This window comes from Pteronotus mesoamericanus, unplaced genomic scaffold (assembly GCF_021234165.1).
Source record: "Pteronotus mesoamericanus isolate MK-2021 breed Mesoamerican mustached bat unplaced genomic scaffold, CSHL_Meso_final contig_78, whole genome shotgun sequence".
Classification (NCBI taxonomy): domain Eukaryota; kingdom Metazoa; phylum Chordata; class Mammalia; order Chiroptera; family Mormoopidae; genus Pteronotus; species Pteronotus mesoamericanus.
The window spans coordinates 11,311,138-11,328,911 of record NW_026555258.1 but is presented as its reverse complement, the minus strand read 5'-3'; the positions used below and the strand labels follow the sequence as shown (position 1 = coordinate 11,328,911).

The following is a 17,774-nucleotide window of genomic DNA, read 5'->3' as shown; positions in this document are numbered from 1 at the left end:
CTTTCCAGAATGCTGGCCCATGCTGTGAAACTATCTTAGCTTGGTCCTCTGGTTATTTAGCCTACTAACCTACTACAGAGTACAAGTTAAACTCCTCACTTGTCTTGTGAGAAATCATTTAGTTTCAGTGAATTGAAACCTCCTAACACTACCTAGGAAAGGAGACAACTTGCCAGAAACAAGAGCTGCTTGATCTTTCAGGGACTTCACAGCCCTCTTAGTTCTCTGTCTCTCTGGGCATTGTATTGAGTCCAACATGGATCTCAGCCCTGAGCTGACATGTCTTCATAGGTCCAGCTCTTATACAGACCTGCTCTGCTGGATCTTGGTTCAGCTTTTGGAGAGAGTGTAGTATAAACATAGCTACCGGCAGGACATCTGGCAAGGACAGTTCGCAGAGACGACTTTAGATAGGATAGGCACTAACGCCTTCATTGCAATTCTGAATTCTCTATTTTAGTTCATACTGTTAGAGTTTGAAGTAAATTAACTACTCGGGTAGATATTCAGGGGAATGCAGTTAATAATTTAGGGTATAGAACTATTTTTCTTTACAATTTAGGGAAATACTAGCAGTTTCCTTTTACTTGAAAGGGCCATTGTGTGAATTTCATTCTGAGGTGTAGATATATTTTTTAGCTTGTTGATAGTGACATGATAAATAGATAATAAATCTCCCTTAAAGAATTATAAGCTATTAGAGAAGCTTCAACTTTAAAATGTTCTATTTTTAAGTTGATTGACAGATGGATCTTCTGTTACGGAAAAGTGTTTTTGTCTTTTTAACTTTGAATTACGGACATTCACAAGCATATACAAAAATAAAACACTGTTGACAAAATGGACCCTCATGTATATGCCACCCGTCTTCACAGTTAGGGCCGACCTCCCCTCACTTACAATGCCCCCGCACTCTGCCCCTGACACTGAATTATTTTGAAGTGCATCCAAAACATCTTACTTTTTCTGTGAATACTCTACTCCTCTAGGTATCTCCAAAAAATGAGGGCTTTAAAAAAGCATAAACATGGATATCATTGTTATACCTAAAATTATAGTTCCCTAATATCATCGACTACCTTATCAGTATTCAAATTATAAAATCTTTAAAAGTGTTTTGTTGGAATCAGGATCCAAATAAGGTACACACATTCCATTTGGTTGACTCGATTCTCAACTCTCAGACTCTAGAATTTCTCTTTTGAAAAATTTGTTATGTGTTAAAGAAAACAAAGTCTTTGTCCTGTAGAGTATTCCATATTCTAGATTTTGCTGTTTGTATCCCCATGGTATTGATTATGTCACATATGGAGGCTTATTTAGATTCAAGTTAGTTTTTGGCCAGAGGACACTCATAGGTAGTATTCGTAGGAACTTCTTTTATGCATCTCATCAGGAAAGGTAATACCTGGTTGTGTCTTTTGTGAATTTAAGTTGATCAGTAGAGTAAGATATTGCCAGCCCAAGTGGAAAGGGTTTAAGTAGTTAGTAAAGGCTGTTTAATAAAATTACTATATGACAAGTAATACAGGCTGTATATGTATATGTGGGTCTAGTTTTAACTTCTGTTTTGCTAACTTTTACCTCCTCATTTTACACCCTTCATAGGATGACAATAACCTGTTAAAACAGCAACTTAAAGATTTCCAGAATCACCTTAACCATGTGGTTGATGGTTTGATTCGTCCAGAAGAAGTGGCAGTTCGCGTGGATGAGCTACGGAGAAAATTGAAATCAGGAGCAGGGGAAATGAGGTAATGGAAAATCGAGACCTCCAAGTATACGGTGGGCCCAGTTGTGAGGGTCAGAGATGAATCTCACCTTTCTGAGTAAAATGGCTGATTTCTCTAATTTCTTTTGTAAGGTTTTCCTTTATCATATTTCCATGGTTGAGACACAAGATTGCTTAATTCAAGTTGTCTGTCACTGATTTTTTTTTAAACATTAAATCTTTTATACTTTTTGGTATTATTTAATTTAAAACACAAAGGTTTTAAGAGTACCTCTAGAAAGTTCATTGCACATGCTTAGGAAGTAGAGACACATTACACATTTTAAATAGAACGCAAATATCAAAAGATAACTTAAATATATGAAATGGGCATTTGTTCTTTGAGCAAACGTTGTTAGCCTGTGTTTTCAGAGTAACTAAGAGTCATTTGATAAAACAGTGGTTTGTACTTAGGAGATGCTAAGTAAGTTGCTGTGGATTGACACCAGTCCCATTCCATACAACTCTTTTTATGCCTGCATTCATGTTACCAGCATATTTGTACCCACCATCCAGCATCAAAATATAATGTCACAATTATACCATCTTTTTCCCCCCTTACCAGAATCCATAGTCCTTCAGATGTCATAGGGAAATGTCTCGCTGACTTGCAGAAACAATTCAGTGAAATCCTTGTATGCTCCCAGTGGGAAAGAAAGGAAGCACAAGTGAGAGAGAAAAAACTCCAAGAAGAAATGGCTCTGCAACAAGAGAAACTGGCAAATGGACAAGAAGAGTTCAGACAGGCCTGTGAGAGAGCACTTGAAGCAAGAGTAAGGAAAGGGCATGAGGCAGCTGGAGGGAACTGTTTGGCAAATATTCACATTTTTCCACAAATTACAATGCTCCCTATCTTGTTACAGTATGAATGTTATTTTTATTCAAAGCATGTCAAGTTGGAAGTGACTAAAATTCAACACTGAATATGGGTACTGATGTCAAAGTCAGGCTTCTTTGTGACACTGTGTTTTCCTTGTCCTGGAAGCAAGGGAAACATGTTTCTTAATATGTGAGTAAATAACGCTGCATTGCTAAAGTGCAGTATGGTGCCAGAGTTGGATTTCTCTTGATGTAATTATTTTATTGAGACAAACATTAAAGTGATCCTAGAGAATATTCAAGAGAAAACCACCCCCAGTAACTCGAATACAAAATTTCATTACACTCTGTAGTAAAATGAAATGTAACTCTCTAAAAAGTTTTTACTTTGCTTAAAAGATATTTTGCTTAAAAATATCTTTGAAACTCCCATTTCCTCACAGATTAATTTGGATAAGAGGCAACATGAAGAAAGGATCCAGCAGTTGGAGAATGAAATCCGCTATTTACAAGAAAATCTAAAAAGTATGGAGGAAATCCAGGGCCTTACAGATCTCCAACTTCAGGAAGCTGATGAAGAGAAGGAGAGAATTCTGGCCCAACTCCGAGAGTTAGAGAAAAAGGTGGGGAAGACTAGGAAAGTGGGACGCATGAGTCCCTGCTGCCTGGTCTTGTTCCCCAGTGACCAGGCCAGCTGAGAAGGGATGTGACCCCCAGTCACCTCTGGCTGCATTGCTGGCCCAGAAGTGAACCTGACCTAAGAGAAACCTGGATGCATGTCATAGAATCAAGGGCCTGGGACAAGGGTAGAGAGACAAGGGCCATGATAGATGCAAACAAGAGAATTGGGAATGTAAGGAGTGACTTTAGAGCTGGCTAGGTGGTATGTAAATGCTATTGGTGGAATGAGTTTGCCGTCTTCAAAACCCCTTGCCAGTTGGATACATCTGTGTGGAATTACATCTAAACTCTTCATCTTTCTTTTTTCTTTTTTTTAATTATATTTTTTTCATTACCATTTATCCCCCTTATACAACTCTCCCCCCTGCAATCACCACACTGTTTTCCACGTCCACGAGTGCTTTTTGCTCTATCCCTCCACCCCTTAAACCCCGTTCACCCACCATAGCTGTCAGCCTGCTCTCTATCTATGAGTTTGTCTCTGTTTTGCTTGTTTGTTCAGTTTTTCATTAGATTCCACATGTGAGTGAAATCATTTGGTATTTGTCTTTCTCTGACTAGCTTATTTCACTTAGCATAATGTTCTCCAGGTCCATCTGTGCTGCTGCAAAAGGTAAAATTTTTCTTTTTTTTACGGCCAAGTAGTATTCATCTTTCTAACACCCTGGCCTATCTTTGAACTTCTCAGTCCCACCTAACCATGTATTCCCATCGTCAGATCCTAGACCCTGTCCAAATTGCACCCGCCACCGTAATCACAAACTGAAGCATCACACTCTCATCATAACTCGTATCTTACCAGCACCCCTATCCTGACAGTTTTTCAACCTTACTGAGAATTTCAGTGCATTAGCCCTGGTTTTTTCTATTTGTTAAACCTTCCTGTGTTTATCTTCTTCCTTGGCCAACTTAAATTCTGTAGTTTACCACTATCGGCATTTTTGCAAATATCCTGTCTTCTCGGATAAGACTGCAGCTATTTGCTTTCTCTGGACTTGCAGACATGCTGAATATTCCTGGAGGGGAAAAAAAAATCACCCTTTGAGACATAGTAGTATCACTGTAAACTCTTGGTCACCAGCCCCAAATGGGAAACCTTACCCTTTTTTCTAGTAAGCTCATTCTCCTGTGTTCTATTGTTTCGCATCTTCTCACTCCTGCACCTTCCCTCTTCTGTCTCCCAGCCTCAGCTGAATGACTTGCTTCATACTTTACTGTGAACCCATCAGTCCCCAAGTCTTATTGAGCATTCCTAAAATATACCTGGAATGTATGTACTTCGTTCTCCAGTGCCACCACCCTCATCAAGCCATCATCTCTCTTCTGGACAACTGCTGTGACTACCTGACAGGTCTCCCACTTCTGCTCATGACCTTTCAGAAAAGTGAATTGGCTCTTGTCAGTTCCATCCATGTCTTCCCCCATCTCTAGTAGCTCCTGTTCTTTTTTGTAAAAAGACCAAAATTCTTAAGCATGGAAGCCCTACACAATGGCCTCTATTTAGTTCTCTCCTTTTCTCATTATGCTCCTTCTTCCAGTTCATCAAAAATGCCAAGTTCCGTCTTCCCTCCTGGCCTTCGTCCATGCCATTCCCTCTCCTGGACCATGTTCTTCCCCTCTTCTCCCTGACTGCCGCCTTCCCACCAATCTGAGTTTCCCTTGCCGTCCTCTCAAATAGTACTTTGTTCTGCCCCTTGATAGCACTAAGCACAATTTTAGTTACATTTGTCTATGTATTTGTTTAATATCTGTCTCTCCTAAGCTCCTTGAGGACAGCAGCCAAGTCTTTTTTGTTTGCCACCATATGCCTACTGCCTGACTCTGATTCCAGGCGGCTGGTCTATTACTTGGTGATGGTACCAAGGAATGTTTTTTCCAATGAATGAAGGAATGAATTTATGATCACTAAGATTCTTGACTAAGAAAACTGATTTCATTCTAAGTTTATCATACAGTTTTGAGATGATTTTATTTATTCATTCACCTAGCAGATATTTATGGAGCACCTTCTGTGTACCAGGTATGGTTCCAGGCATGGGGCATGTAGCTGTGAATAGAGGCCCTGCCCCCATGGGAGTTTAAGTATTAATTCATTGCTACCAAATGATCTATATCTTTAATGTTTCTTTTATTTTAGAAGAAACTTGAAGATGCCAAATCTCAGGAGCAGTTCCTTGGTTTAGATAAAGAATTAAAGAAACTCAAGAAAGCTGTGGCTGCCTCTGATAAGCTAGCCACAGCTGAGCTCACCATTGCTAAAGACCAGCTTAAGTCCCTTCATGGAACTGTTATGAAAATTAACCAGGAGCGCGCAGCGGTAAGTCCCCATGTACAGAGCAAGTTTACACCAGTGCTGCTGCTGTCGAAAACATAACAACTTGTATTGTTGATCTTCCTATAGACTTCGGCTATTTTATAAACCACTGTAAACTTGTCTGCTTCCCTTCTGACCTGAAGGTTGTATTTCTCCCATCACAGCCTTTCCATGGGTCCTGTACTCTGTTGAGTCCTGAAAGGAACCACCAAAGGAAACATACCATCCCTACCTTAAAATGTAGGGTTCTGCTTAGGGGGATGGCCGTCTTTAAGACTAAACAAAGGTCCTAAAGGCTTGCCATGTAATCCTTCTGAATCTCAAACTTTTCATCTTGGGCAGTCAGGTGATTAATAAGTTTCCTCATAGAGCTGTTATGACTCCTGAGTGAGATAATGTCTGTTACAGTCTTTAATAGGATTCAAATGCTAATGAGATTAAGAGAGCAGATCATAGGAGAGAATCTCATGAGGAGAGTCCAGAGAGACACCAGTCGTGCGAGACTGTAGAACATTGAAGAAGAAATTAGCCCTCGCTTTTTCTGATGCAGCAGCCTGCTCACTTGGCCCCATAGAGGGGAGGAGCAGGCTGCCAGGTGATGGGAACAGCACAGGAGAAGGTGGGACTTGGCATCACATGTACCTGGGATAGCCAGGCAGGCGATCTGATGAAAGAGCAATCAATCTGGGAGGAAGGGAAAAATGAAGAAGACAACCTGTGACAGCAGCAGTGCCTTTCTCATACCTCTGACCCCGTAGGAGTTGCAGGAAACGGAGAGGTTCAGCAGAAAGGCAGCACAGGCAGCCAGGGATCTGACCCGAGCGGAAGCAGAGATCGAACTCCTGCAGAATCTTCTCAGGGATAAAGAAGAGCAGGTCAGTGCTGGTACCCTGGAACCTCCTCCTGAGTGGATCCTTGTCAGTTCCTAAAAGACTGATGGCTGTAGGTGACATCTCAAAGAATTTTGAAGTGCAGTCACTGGTCAGTCAGTGCTTTATTTTCTACGTGTGCCAGGGACAGTGCAGTTTAATTATAAGGAGAAATACGGTCTCCTCATTAGTAAAGTCTAAATAAAAATTACAGAATTAGAATTAAGTGGCAAGGATAAGTGCATCTGGGAAAGAACACTCATTGCCAACTTTGTGTATGTGATTTCTGAATAGTTTCGCATGGAAGTGGACAAAGCAGATACAGGCACTAGAGGAGCAAACTCACAGGTGCTAGAAATCGAGAAGCTGAATGAGACCATGGAGAGGCAAAGGACAGAGATTGCCAGGCTGCGCAATCTGCTGGACCTCACCGGCCCTGGTAAAATATTGGGTTTGATTTTTGTAGTGTCTTGCAGTTGTTCTAAAATCAAAACATTTTGTTTGTTTTTGACCTTTAGCATATTTATTTAACTGTTACAGATCAGTTCCATGTTTGATTTATACAGCTGTGATAGTTAGCTTACTAAAGAAAAGCAAAGAATTAAACATTTTATGTAAGTACAGTATTAAGGGATTTGATTACAAAGAGACAAGAGAGCAGTTTTTGTATTTTCAAAAGAAATAATGTTTACAAGTCTGTTTATTTTCTTCGTCTGGCTTACTTTATAAGTGAACACTTCTTTAAGTGTTAGCAAAATCTCATTACCAAATGGCAGGTCGGAAGTCTGCTTTGAGGTACTGATAAAAGTCATTGACTCTCGTGGGATCACTTCTGTATTTCGAGAGAGAAAGGAAGCAGATGATTTCATAGCCAACTTTATAGCTTTCCTTTACAGATAACAAAGGAAGCTTTGAAAATGTTCTGGAAGAAATTGCTGAACTTCGACGTGAAGTTTCTTACCAGAATGATTACATCAGCAGCATGGCAGATCCTTTCAAAAGACGAGGCTATTGGTACTTTATGCCTCCACCATCATCGTCAAAAGTAGGAAGTCTGTGGTGCTGGGAATATATACTGAGTTTTCTTGATGAAAGTGTGACAGTGTTTTCTTCCCCAAATTTGTGAACAGGTGTGGAGAACACATATCTAAGCTAAACCATGCATTGAAGTTCTTAAGTGTTGTTAATATTTGAGGTGAAAATAGGGCCTTCCCAAGGAAGGTAGCAATTGCCCTTTCATGCTTAGGCGGTATATTTTGGGGTCTCTGAATGAGGATCCTATAAGGGAATAAGGTGACGTAAGCCCAGGAAGCCTGTTGAAAAATTGGTATAGAATTGTGTTGACACTCAAAGACAAAAACAGGCACCTGGATTTCATTTCGTTTTAACCAACATCCATTCAGTGCTTACTAAAATCTTGTGCTGGGCAATGGTGGGTACTGCGATGAATGAGAGAGCCGCTGCTCTCCAAAAGCTCACGAGCTGGCAGAGAAGACATGTAATTACAAACTAATTACACAACAGTGACATGCCTGTGACCGCAGACTCGACCTCTGTGCTCTAGTTGCAGAAAGGTGTTAAGGATTCATTTTGTGGGGAGTTCAGGAAGGAAGCCTTCATAAGCAGAATCGTGAAGTCGACACTTAGCAACCCTCAAGAGAGGGGTTTTTAGGAGGGAGGGAACGCCTTTTATGGAACAAAGGAGTTGGTTTAGCCAGGGCAGCCAGCCTGTGGGGCTGGAGGGTTGGATGGGAACCATGAAAGGTGAAGCTGGAAAAATAGATTAGGGTCATGCTTTTTTAAAAAGAGCCTCAAAAATTCTTGCACTTAATTATGTAAGATTTGTGAAACTGAGATTGTATATAATAATATGATCAGAGCTGTAGTTTAGGGAGAATAATTGGGCTGAATATGGAGGGTAGATTAACAGCGGCCGAACTCTGTGTGAGGCCATTTGAACTCATTCTGGTGAAGGATAGAAGAAGCCAGAGCTAGAGCAGTGGAGCGAGAGCAGAAACGATGGCACTGAGGGATGTTCAGGAGACAGAATGGTCAGGGCTTGAGACCTGAGTATGGGGAGTGAGGAGAGGACTGGAGGAGCCCTCATCCAAAGCAGAGGACTGGGTGACATCTTGCCAGATAGAGCTGATAAGCGACAGCCAGGAAGAAGCAGTGTGACATGCCAGGATCCCAGGGCTTTGTAGACGCAGAACCCCGAAGAGCAGAACCTGAGGTTCTCTTCCCGGGAACCTAAAGGAAGCCACCATCCTTGGCCCAGCCAGGGCTGGAGGGGGAAGCGGGGTGGGCGAGGGTTTGGAGGATAGGCCTGCAACCGGGGAGAAGAGGGAGAGTAGCCCTTTAAAGCCATGCCAGGCTCCGAGGGCTGCAGGAGACTAATAGCCCCAGAGTCCCTTGAAAGTTCACTGGTGTCCTTTGCCTCAGTTGTTGGGCTATCAAAGACAAGGCAAAAGAAAAACCACCAGGAGAGATGAGTGCTGGGATAGAGAGGCTGACATCCATGCCTTTTATATGACCATGTAATCACATCTCACTTCTGTCTGTGAAAATGAGAAGTATATAAAAACAAGTTTTTCCTTAACTTCACTTTAGACTTTGACATTTTTCTCAGTTTTGCTCCAGACTTTGACATTTCTCCAAGTCCGCCTTTTCATTGGTAATAGTGTGCTCTGCTGTCATTTGTTTAGGTTTCTAGCCACAGTTCGCAGGCCACCAAGGACTCTGGTGTTGGCCTGAAGTACACAGCCTCAACTCCCATTAGAAAACCACCTGCCTCAGGATACTGGGTCTATTCTCCCATCAGGAGTGGGTTACATAAATCGTTTTCAAAGAGAGGTAAGTTAGGTCGTATAAGGTGGTTGCATTTCTCTCGCCTGTCTAATTACGTTTTATAGGTTCCCTGAAATCCACAGGACACAGCCCAAACTCCTTAGCTTGCTCTGCAAGGCTCTTTGTGATTTGGTCTTGGCCATTGACCTCTTGTCCTTTGTCTCACCTCCGGTCACTCTGCTGCACGTCGGCCATATGCAACTGCCATGGTCCTCAGACCTCCATGTTTTAAGCCCTCTGTTTGGAATGTCCTTTTTCTTCCTTCCTCTCCCAAACCTATTTCCACTCCTCCAGGTCCTCAGACACCACTCCTTTTATGCAGCCTTCCTGTGCCCTGCCTCACCCAGGCAGACGGAGCCATTTCTTTGCCTGTGCTGGTGGCATATGGTAGCTCACGTTCTTGTATCGTGGCATTAATTTGCTTGGCTAAAATGAAGCGTTTGAGGTCTGTCTCCTAAAGCTTCATGGGAAAGAGTCAGAACTGGGATAAATCCTGGTTCTTTCACTGAGGAGCTGTGTGATCCTAGGCCCATTATTTAGCTACTCTGAAATTATAAATCTTTAAAATGGGAATATCACCTTCTGAGAATTTGTTCATTCAGGACCTATTTATTGAGTGCCTGCTGTGTGCTAGGTTCCCGGTCATCAGTGATAAGCATAGTTCCTGCTTGTAGGGGAGATAAGTAAACCAGCACCTTAAAAAGTGCTGTGTGTGGTGGTATATGCTGAGAGCTGTGGGATCTCACAGCACATTGCTGTTGGTCTTTTACGTTGCACGAAGCAGGCACACAAATGATTGCTGAATAAGCAAATGAACAATTGAAGATGGGGGTGGGGGGAAACAACAAATAGGCATAAGAAAAACTCAAGTACCCGCCATTGAAAATAATTTGAATCCTTGTTTTGATCTGCTTTTCAAAACTGCTTTTGTCCTTTTATATGGAATTTTATTCTCACATTTCTAGTATCTGGCCTACATGCCGCTGTTTTCTGCTAAATTTGTTTACCGGGTAAGACATGGCAAGTAAAACACTCTTCTGTTTATTTCTTTGAAGATGCCGACAGTGGAGGAGAAAGCCCAGAAGAGAGCGAGCTGGATGACCAAGAGGACCGCCCATTTGTACCTCCTCCAGGATACATGATGTACACCGTGTTTCCCGATGGTTCTCCCGTGCCTCAGGGCATGGCCCTGTACGCACCACCTCCTCCCTTGCCCAACAATAGCCAGCCTCTCAGCCCTGGCACCATTGTTTATGGCCCGCCTCCTGCTGGGGTCCCCATCGTTTATGGACCTCCGCCCCCGAACTTCTCCATCCCCCTCATCCCTGTAGGCGTGCTGCATTGCAATGTCCCGGAACACCACAGCTTAGTAAGTGGCAAGACATTAAGACCCTATCCACACTGCTTCCCTGGGAGACTGACCGAGGTTATGTACACTTAGCGAGTTGGCCTATTTATCAATGGACTACATCCCCAAAGTTGCGTTTGTAAGGCTAATGTTTAGAACTGAGCAGTCATTTTCTTACTACAGCGCTGTCCTGACAGGAGTAAGGGTACCAGACCTGTCTATAAACCTGGTTTAACTCATTATATAACAAGATGCTTTTAGTCCAGAAAGTAACCATTTTTAGAAAACTTACATGTTTTTCTACTGATGAGTACTACATTAATGTGTTTGGATAGGTATATTCGTGTACTGGTGACTATACTTGTAGACACACATGAATATATATGTGTATATGCATACACATGCACATGTGTACACACAAGTATGAGCAGTGCACAGCAAGGTTTTGATGGGAATTATCTCTGGATGGTGGGATTTATTGATTTTTCTGTCTTTTCACAGTTTTGTTCTTACTGTACACACAATTCTGTATCTGTTTTTCCCACTTAATGTTACAACCATTCTCCTGTGGTTTTGCAAATATTTTTAAATAGTATGACTGGACATTTCTTTGTAGGCACTAAGTTAAGTTGCCTTAACTGTGTTTTACTGTATTTCATATTATTTTTTAGTTTAGATTTCAAGAAATGATTATTTCCTAATCATTAGCTTACTTTATAACTTTTTGGTTCTAAAAGAAAAAAATGTATTTTACAAGAGCTCCTCCTTCTAACTCAAGACACCTGGAGCTCTTTGTTTTTCCCTTTTCTTCATAGCAGATTGATAAGGTGAAGAACTAAGACGCCCAGGTGTCAGCCACTAGTCCCCAGTCCCATTATAATTGGTCAGACTAGTTTCAGAGAGACTGGAAGTACTTATGTGGTGAAAAATGATAGTCGTTCCTATTGTCTTGCAGTTTTCCAGTGCACATTGAATTTATAGCAGTTCTTTTGGTTCAGCATTTGATAATCTCTTTAAGTTGCTTCTTTTACCCTTCGGTTGTACCCAGTTGTTTCTGTAGTTTTCCAGGCATAATTTTATACCTCCCTGTCCTTGCACATGTTATCTCTTCAGCTTAGGTCTTTTCCATTTCAGTTATTCTTCAAAACCCAGGCAGAGCACCTCTTCCTCTGGTCAGTCTTCTCACCAAACTTCCCTTCCATGTGCCCAGGGAAGGGAGAGACCTCTCTGTGTGTCTCTTCTTCTAGATGCTGGGCTCTGGAGGCAGAGATTGTCCACAACAGGTACTTGGTGAATGTTTATCAACGATAGCTGGACTGATGGAAAAGTTAAAAGCTTTATTAATCCACCCATTTCATCTATGGTGTGTGAAAAAATTGACTTAATTTTTCTTTTTATATGAAAGCCTTAAAAACTACCATCATTTTCAAGTCAAACATAACCTTTTCAATCACAGTTAATTTCAGGTTTTGGCAGGAAAAAGGGAGAACATCATGTGATGGTTCAGTATTTTCATTTTTTCCTTTTTTTAGGAGAGTGAAGTTTCTAGATTAGAAGACATAATGCAGCATTTAAAGTCAAAGAAATGGGAACAGCGGATGAGAGTTTCCAAGCGGCAGTCTGAGAAAGAAATGGAAGAACTACATCATAATATTGATGTTCTTTTGCAAGAGAAGAAAGATTTAGAACATGAAGTAGAAGAATTACATAGAACCATCCAGAAGCATCAACAACGAAAGTAATTATTAGCCATTTCATTTTTATAATTCAGATGAATATAACATTTATTCATTAAGATAATATAAGTCAGTGTTGTCCAATAGAACTTCCTATGATCTTGAAAATGTTCTGGACCTGAACTGTTCAAAGCAGTAGCCACATGTGGCTATTGAGCACTTGAAATGTGGCTAATGGAACCGAGGAATAGGATTTAAGTTAATTTAATAACCACATGGTGATTACCATATTGGACAGTGTAAGCCTAAATTCTCTTTGGCAGTAATCCAAATTGGCTGTCCCTTATGGAGAATGGTACAGCCATTCCCCCTCCGCAGTTACTCTGACTGAGAACATGCCAGGTGTCATCAGCATCTCCCTTTCCCTCACTCCCTCAGGCATCTAGCTAGTCTCTCAATTCTACTGGCTCTACTCAAAGAGCTCGCACACTGGTCTCCTCCTTTCGTATGCACTGCACTGGCATTTAATCAGTCTCAGCTTAGGCGTTTGCAGTAGCTTCCGCACTGGCCTTTTCTGTCTAGTCCGAACTCCTGTCCACTGACTTGACTACAAATCTCACTCTGCCTCTCTCCTATGTGAGTCTTAGTCCCATCAGAAAATACCCATCCCCCAAGATCGGAACCCCGCCTGCCTTTTTTATCCTGCTCTCCTACAGTGTTCTGGCTCTCAGTACTTTGCTCTGGTTTCCCCATGCACCTCGTTACTTCTGCCTCTCCACTGTTGCACCTACTGTCCTTTGCCTGAAGTGGTTTCCTTACTCTCCTACCTAACTCTAGTCTGTCTTTTAAGATGAAGGGCAGAGAGCCCCTCTTACACAATGTCTTTCTCATCTCAGAGTCTCACAATTTGGGGTTGGCAGCCTTGGGCATAGTACTGTTCACAGCATGTTTTAAGGAGCCCAGAAGGGCAGTAGCTGGGCCTCCCTCTCGGTTCCGCGGCCCCTGGGGTAGTGTGTGTGAACGAACGCAGTATCTGCTGAATGAGGCCCATCTTCTGCAGTACTCGCTGAATTATGACACTTCCCTAGTTTTTGTCATTAAGCCAGACTGGCCCAAGCACCAGGGTTGGGGGAGACCTGTGGAGGATGCACAGGTAAGTGAGAGATGGTCTCTGCCTTCTAATAGACCTGGCAGGGAAAACAGGAGCCTGGGGACTAGATGTTTGAGGGTTCAGGGGATGGTTATGTCTGTTATTTTTGTAGGGATATATGTGGGAGGGTAGTTTTTTGTTTGTTTGTTTGTTGTTTGTATCCTCACCCGGGGACATTTTTTTCATTGCTTTCAGAGAGAGAGGAAGGGAGAGAGAAACAGCAATTCATTGCCTCTCGTATTTACCTGGACTGGGGATCGTACGTGCCCAGCCTGGGTATTGTACATGCCCGGACCAGGGATCAAACCCGCAACCTAGGCATGTGTCCTGACCAAGAATTGAACCTGCAAGCTTTCAGTTGTGGGATGATGCTCCACCAACTGAGCCATACCTGCCAGGGTTGGGGGCGGGTCAGGTGTGATTTAAGGAGGATGGTAAGGCAGTGGGATAACCACGTCTTTTCCCAGGTATAAAAGCGTAATATAAGTGAGCATTTTAGAGAATTTGGTACACAGAAATTCAGATGAAAAAGTAAAAATCATTATATGCCTTCATTTAAAGATAATCTGTTAAAATGTTGATGCATTCACTTTTATGTTTTTCTGTCTTAGATGATCTCATTTTCAAGTAATTTTGACACGACAGGCTTCAGTTACTGAACCCTGTGTCATGCTTTTAGATTTGTCAGATAGCGTCATCGTAATTTTACTCTCGCAAACAAAATTAGGTAGTCTTCGGGGCAGCTGGTGAACCAGGCCTTGAGGGATAGTGGTAATGGATGATTATTGTGTTAGTGGTTTGTTTTATTTTTATACCACTGAAGAATAGAAATATCAACATTGGTTTAGGCTACAAGTGTCTATATTATAACATTTAAAGTACTTTCCTGTGTGTTTTTAAAATTTTTTTAGAGACTTCATTGATGGAAATGTGGAGAATCTTATGAATGAACAGGAAATGGAAAAATCATTCAAACACCATGAAGATATTGTAGATGAAATTGAGTGCATTGAGAAAACCCTTCTGAAACGTCGAGCGGAACTCAGGGAAGCTGACCGACTGCTGGCAGAAGCTGAGAGTGAACTTTTATGCACAGAAGAGAAAGTATGTTCACTTGTGGTTTAGAGTGAGACGGCTTTCTGTTGTCAGCGTGAAGGATTAGAAAGAAAATGTGTTAAGAGTACTGTTGTCCAAGCCAGACAGCCATGTTTCAGGCTGGACGCTGCTAGTTAAGGAGCTATGAGAACTTGGGCAAGTCACCTAAGTCCCTGAGCTTTGCTTTCCTCACTCACAAGGTCAGGCTAGAATACCTAGGCTATTTAGTATGAATTAAATGAAGTATCGTGTTTAAAGCTCCTGAAGTCATTAGTTCCTAACATACGCCGCTCCTTAACTTACGTAGGTCTTTTTTTTATTTGGGCTTTGATATCTGTATTTATTAAATAGATTAATCTTACATTCTTACAAAGCAACAATGGACCTTACAGGACTCCTAGTCTTACTTTGTTCTCTGTGTCAATAAGGATATAAAATCAAGTATTTTTTGATGTGAGATAATATTCTTGAGGCTGCAACACAGAAGGAAGTCAAGGAGGAAAAGGAGCTACCTTTTACTTCACATTGGTTATTTTATAAAAACCACTTCATTTTAGCTTCCTGGTAACCCTTTAAGATCTTTGTTAGCCCGTTTCACAGAAGTGTTTCAGAAAGGCTGGTACCTGGTCCAGAGTCACACAAAGTTCTGAGCCTTTCTTTAGGTAGATGAAAATTCCAGGATGAAGTCTCATACCTGCATGGAGCAACCTCAGGAACTACTATTTTTATATTGTCATTTAAACATGGATTGATATAAAGAATAGAAATTGATTACCCAAGAACTGACATGATCTATTAAAGAAATTCTTTGAATGATGGTTTTAATAAGAATGGAAAAATATCCTCAGCTTTTTTCAGATGATCAGTTCCTTCTTCTGTCACATGTTAGATTACTGAGAGAGAAAATAAGTGTGAGCAGGACTAGAGAAAAATTTATCACTAGTACATAAAAGAAAATTGATGATACTGGTTGTAGGCAGAGGCAGAGATAGTAAGTGAACCAAAGTTAATAAGCCCTTCTCCCTTCATCCTCCCAAAATGACTCAGGGAGGCAGCTTGCTAAGGAAGACGAGAAAGGGAGAAAGGGCTACATTTTGTAAGGAATGTGCCAGACATGTTAAAACCTGATAGAGAAGGAAACAAAAAACCACGTGGAAACATGGCATGCTGGAATGCGTAGTGAGTTTTGTCCAGTGCTTTACTGGTGAAACTGACAGAAACCAGCCAAGTGAAATGGAAAGAAGTACAGTGGGTTATCTGTAGCTCTTCAAGAGCTTGCCAGCCCTTTTGCATTCACCCAGGATATTTAAAGACCAGTTCAACATACAGACGCCTCTGATTTAGTGCAACTGCAAAACCTGAGGTTTTTGGCTGACAGTGAGTCACAATGCTCAACCAAGTATTGTACAAACCAAACTATTTTTGACAACATTGTTTTAAGCCATTTATTTTTAGAACCAAAGAGAAACCAAGGTGATAAAAAAAATGCTACTTTTGCCAAACCTTATATAGGAATATTTTGAAATACTTCAAAAATATTTAATATTTGTGTTTCTCAGCCATAATTAAACCATCTTCAGATTAATGAGGTTTTACTTAACATGATAATAGCAAGAGTACAGCCGGAGTCTCTCTGTACAGAGGGAGTATTAGTAAAGTCACTTCATTGCCATTTAATTGGGTAGATATTTTTAATTGAAAAAAATAATATGTAATATTATTATAGGTTATTTCTTAAATAAGATCATCCAGTCTCCCCACCCTAAATGATTACTTTTATTTTTGCATAGCCTTTATGTCTTTGTTGACACAGATATATGTAGTTTTATGTGGTTGCTCCTATAGTGCTTGTACCATCTTAAATTTATCTTTTTCAGTCAACATAATATCATTAACATCCTTCCATGTTCCTGCATTGTCATCCTGTTTTGAAGACTGCGCAGTATTCCATTGTGTTGATATGTTATCACTTGTTGAATCTATTATTTGTTCTCTCACATTATCTCAATATATAATGAGCATTTCTGTGTGGTAGCTCTTTATTTCTGAATTATTTTCTGAGAATTAGAGCATCAAAGTGAATGAACATTTCTAAAAGTATTTCTGTATTGCTTTGTTTTCCAAAAGTTATACCAATTTACTGTACCAATAGCTGTGAGAGAGCCGAATTGCTTTTAATGACAGTTTCTCTTCTAGACAAAAAATGCTGTTGAAAAGTTCACCGATGCCAAGAGAAATTTATTGCAAACCGAGAAAGATGCTGAGGAATTAGAAAGGAGAGCTCAGGAAACTGCTGTTAACCTTGTCAAAGCCAACCAGCAACTCAGGTAGGTGGAATCCCTCAGCTGTTGATATAGCCGTAGAAATGAATGGAAAGTTTAGTTCTAAGAGGATAATAATTGCTTTATGATAAATAGTGCATGTTCAGTCTAAGGGCCCACAGGGGAATAAAGTGATGTTTTAGATTGATCCAGGCTGACACAAAGGATTTGGAGCAGCACAAAGTTGAACAAGAAGAAATCTTGAAAGAAATAAACAAAGTTGTTGCAGCAAAAGACTCAGACTTCCAGTGTCTAAACAAGAAGAAGGAAAAACTGACCGAAGAGTAAGTACTGTGGCCTCTGAAAGGGCTTCAAGGGGCTTGTGCTGGAAGATGGGTTGGGGTTCGGTCTGCATTTGGATCAGCTCTATATGTGTCTCATAGGCTTCAGAAACTGCAGAAAGACATCCAGACTGCAGAACGCAGTGAGGATCACCACCTGCAGGTCCTTAAAGAGTCAGAGACCCTCCTGCAGGCCAAGAGAGCCGAGCTGGAGAAGCTGAAAAGCCAGGTATGACAACAGGTGCCTTGAAAAACCAGTTCATGCTGCTTTGAAACCTACATTTGTGTGATGAGTATAAAAAGTAATACATGCCTGATTGTTGAAAAGACTGGAAAATATAAAATGAACTGTAAAGCACAAATGAGGCTGTGTATCCTAGTGATTAAGAGTAGAGTCTGACCCAAATTTTAATCCCAACTCAATAAAATACATTATTGAGTAAAAAAAGTCTCAGAACAAGATCTACTCAAATCATTTATGTTAAATTTGTTTATGAACACTTATTTATGTTTGTATTTGTAATCTATACCAAAGTACAAAAGTGGTCATCCGATAAGGGCGGGATTATGAAGATTTTCCACTTTGAAACACTTTTGCATGG

General features: G+C 41.0%; 1 protein-coding gene across 1 annotated transcript in view; it reads left to right on the top strand.

Moving 5' to 3' along the window:
• Nucleotides 1-17,774, top strand: part of CNTRL (centriolin) — a 73,464-nt gene that overhangs the window by 38,723 nt on the left and 16,967 nt on the right. The window contains exons 17-30 of the mRNA XM_054584462.1: nt 1,609-1,754; nt 2,337-2,544; nt 3,034-3,213; nt 5,409-5,588; nt 6,344-6,460; nt 6,749-6,893; nt 7,351-7,499; nt 9,160-9,307; nt 10,357-10,670; nt 12,182-12,387; nt 14,387-14,579; nt 16,767-16,897; nt 17,035-17,175; nt 17,275-17,401. Of these exons, the coding sequence (XP_054440437.1) occupies nt 1,609-1,754; nt 2,337-2,544; nt 3,034-3,213; nt 5,409-5,588; nt 6,344-6,460; nt 6,749-6,893; nt 7,351-7,499; nt 9,160-9,307; nt 10,357-10,670; nt 12,182-12,387; nt 14,387-14,579; nt 16,767-16,897; nt 17,035-17,175; nt 17,275-17,401 (2,385 nt within the window). The remainder of the gene's footprint in view (nt 1-1,608; nt 1,755-2,336; nt 2,545-3,033; nt 3,214-5,408; nt 5,589-6,343; nt 6,461-6,748; nt 6,894-7,350; nt 7,500-9,159; nt 9,308-10,356; nt 10,671-12,181; nt 12,388-14,386; nt 14,580-16,766; nt 16,898-17,034; nt 17,176-17,274; nt 17,402-17,774) is intronic.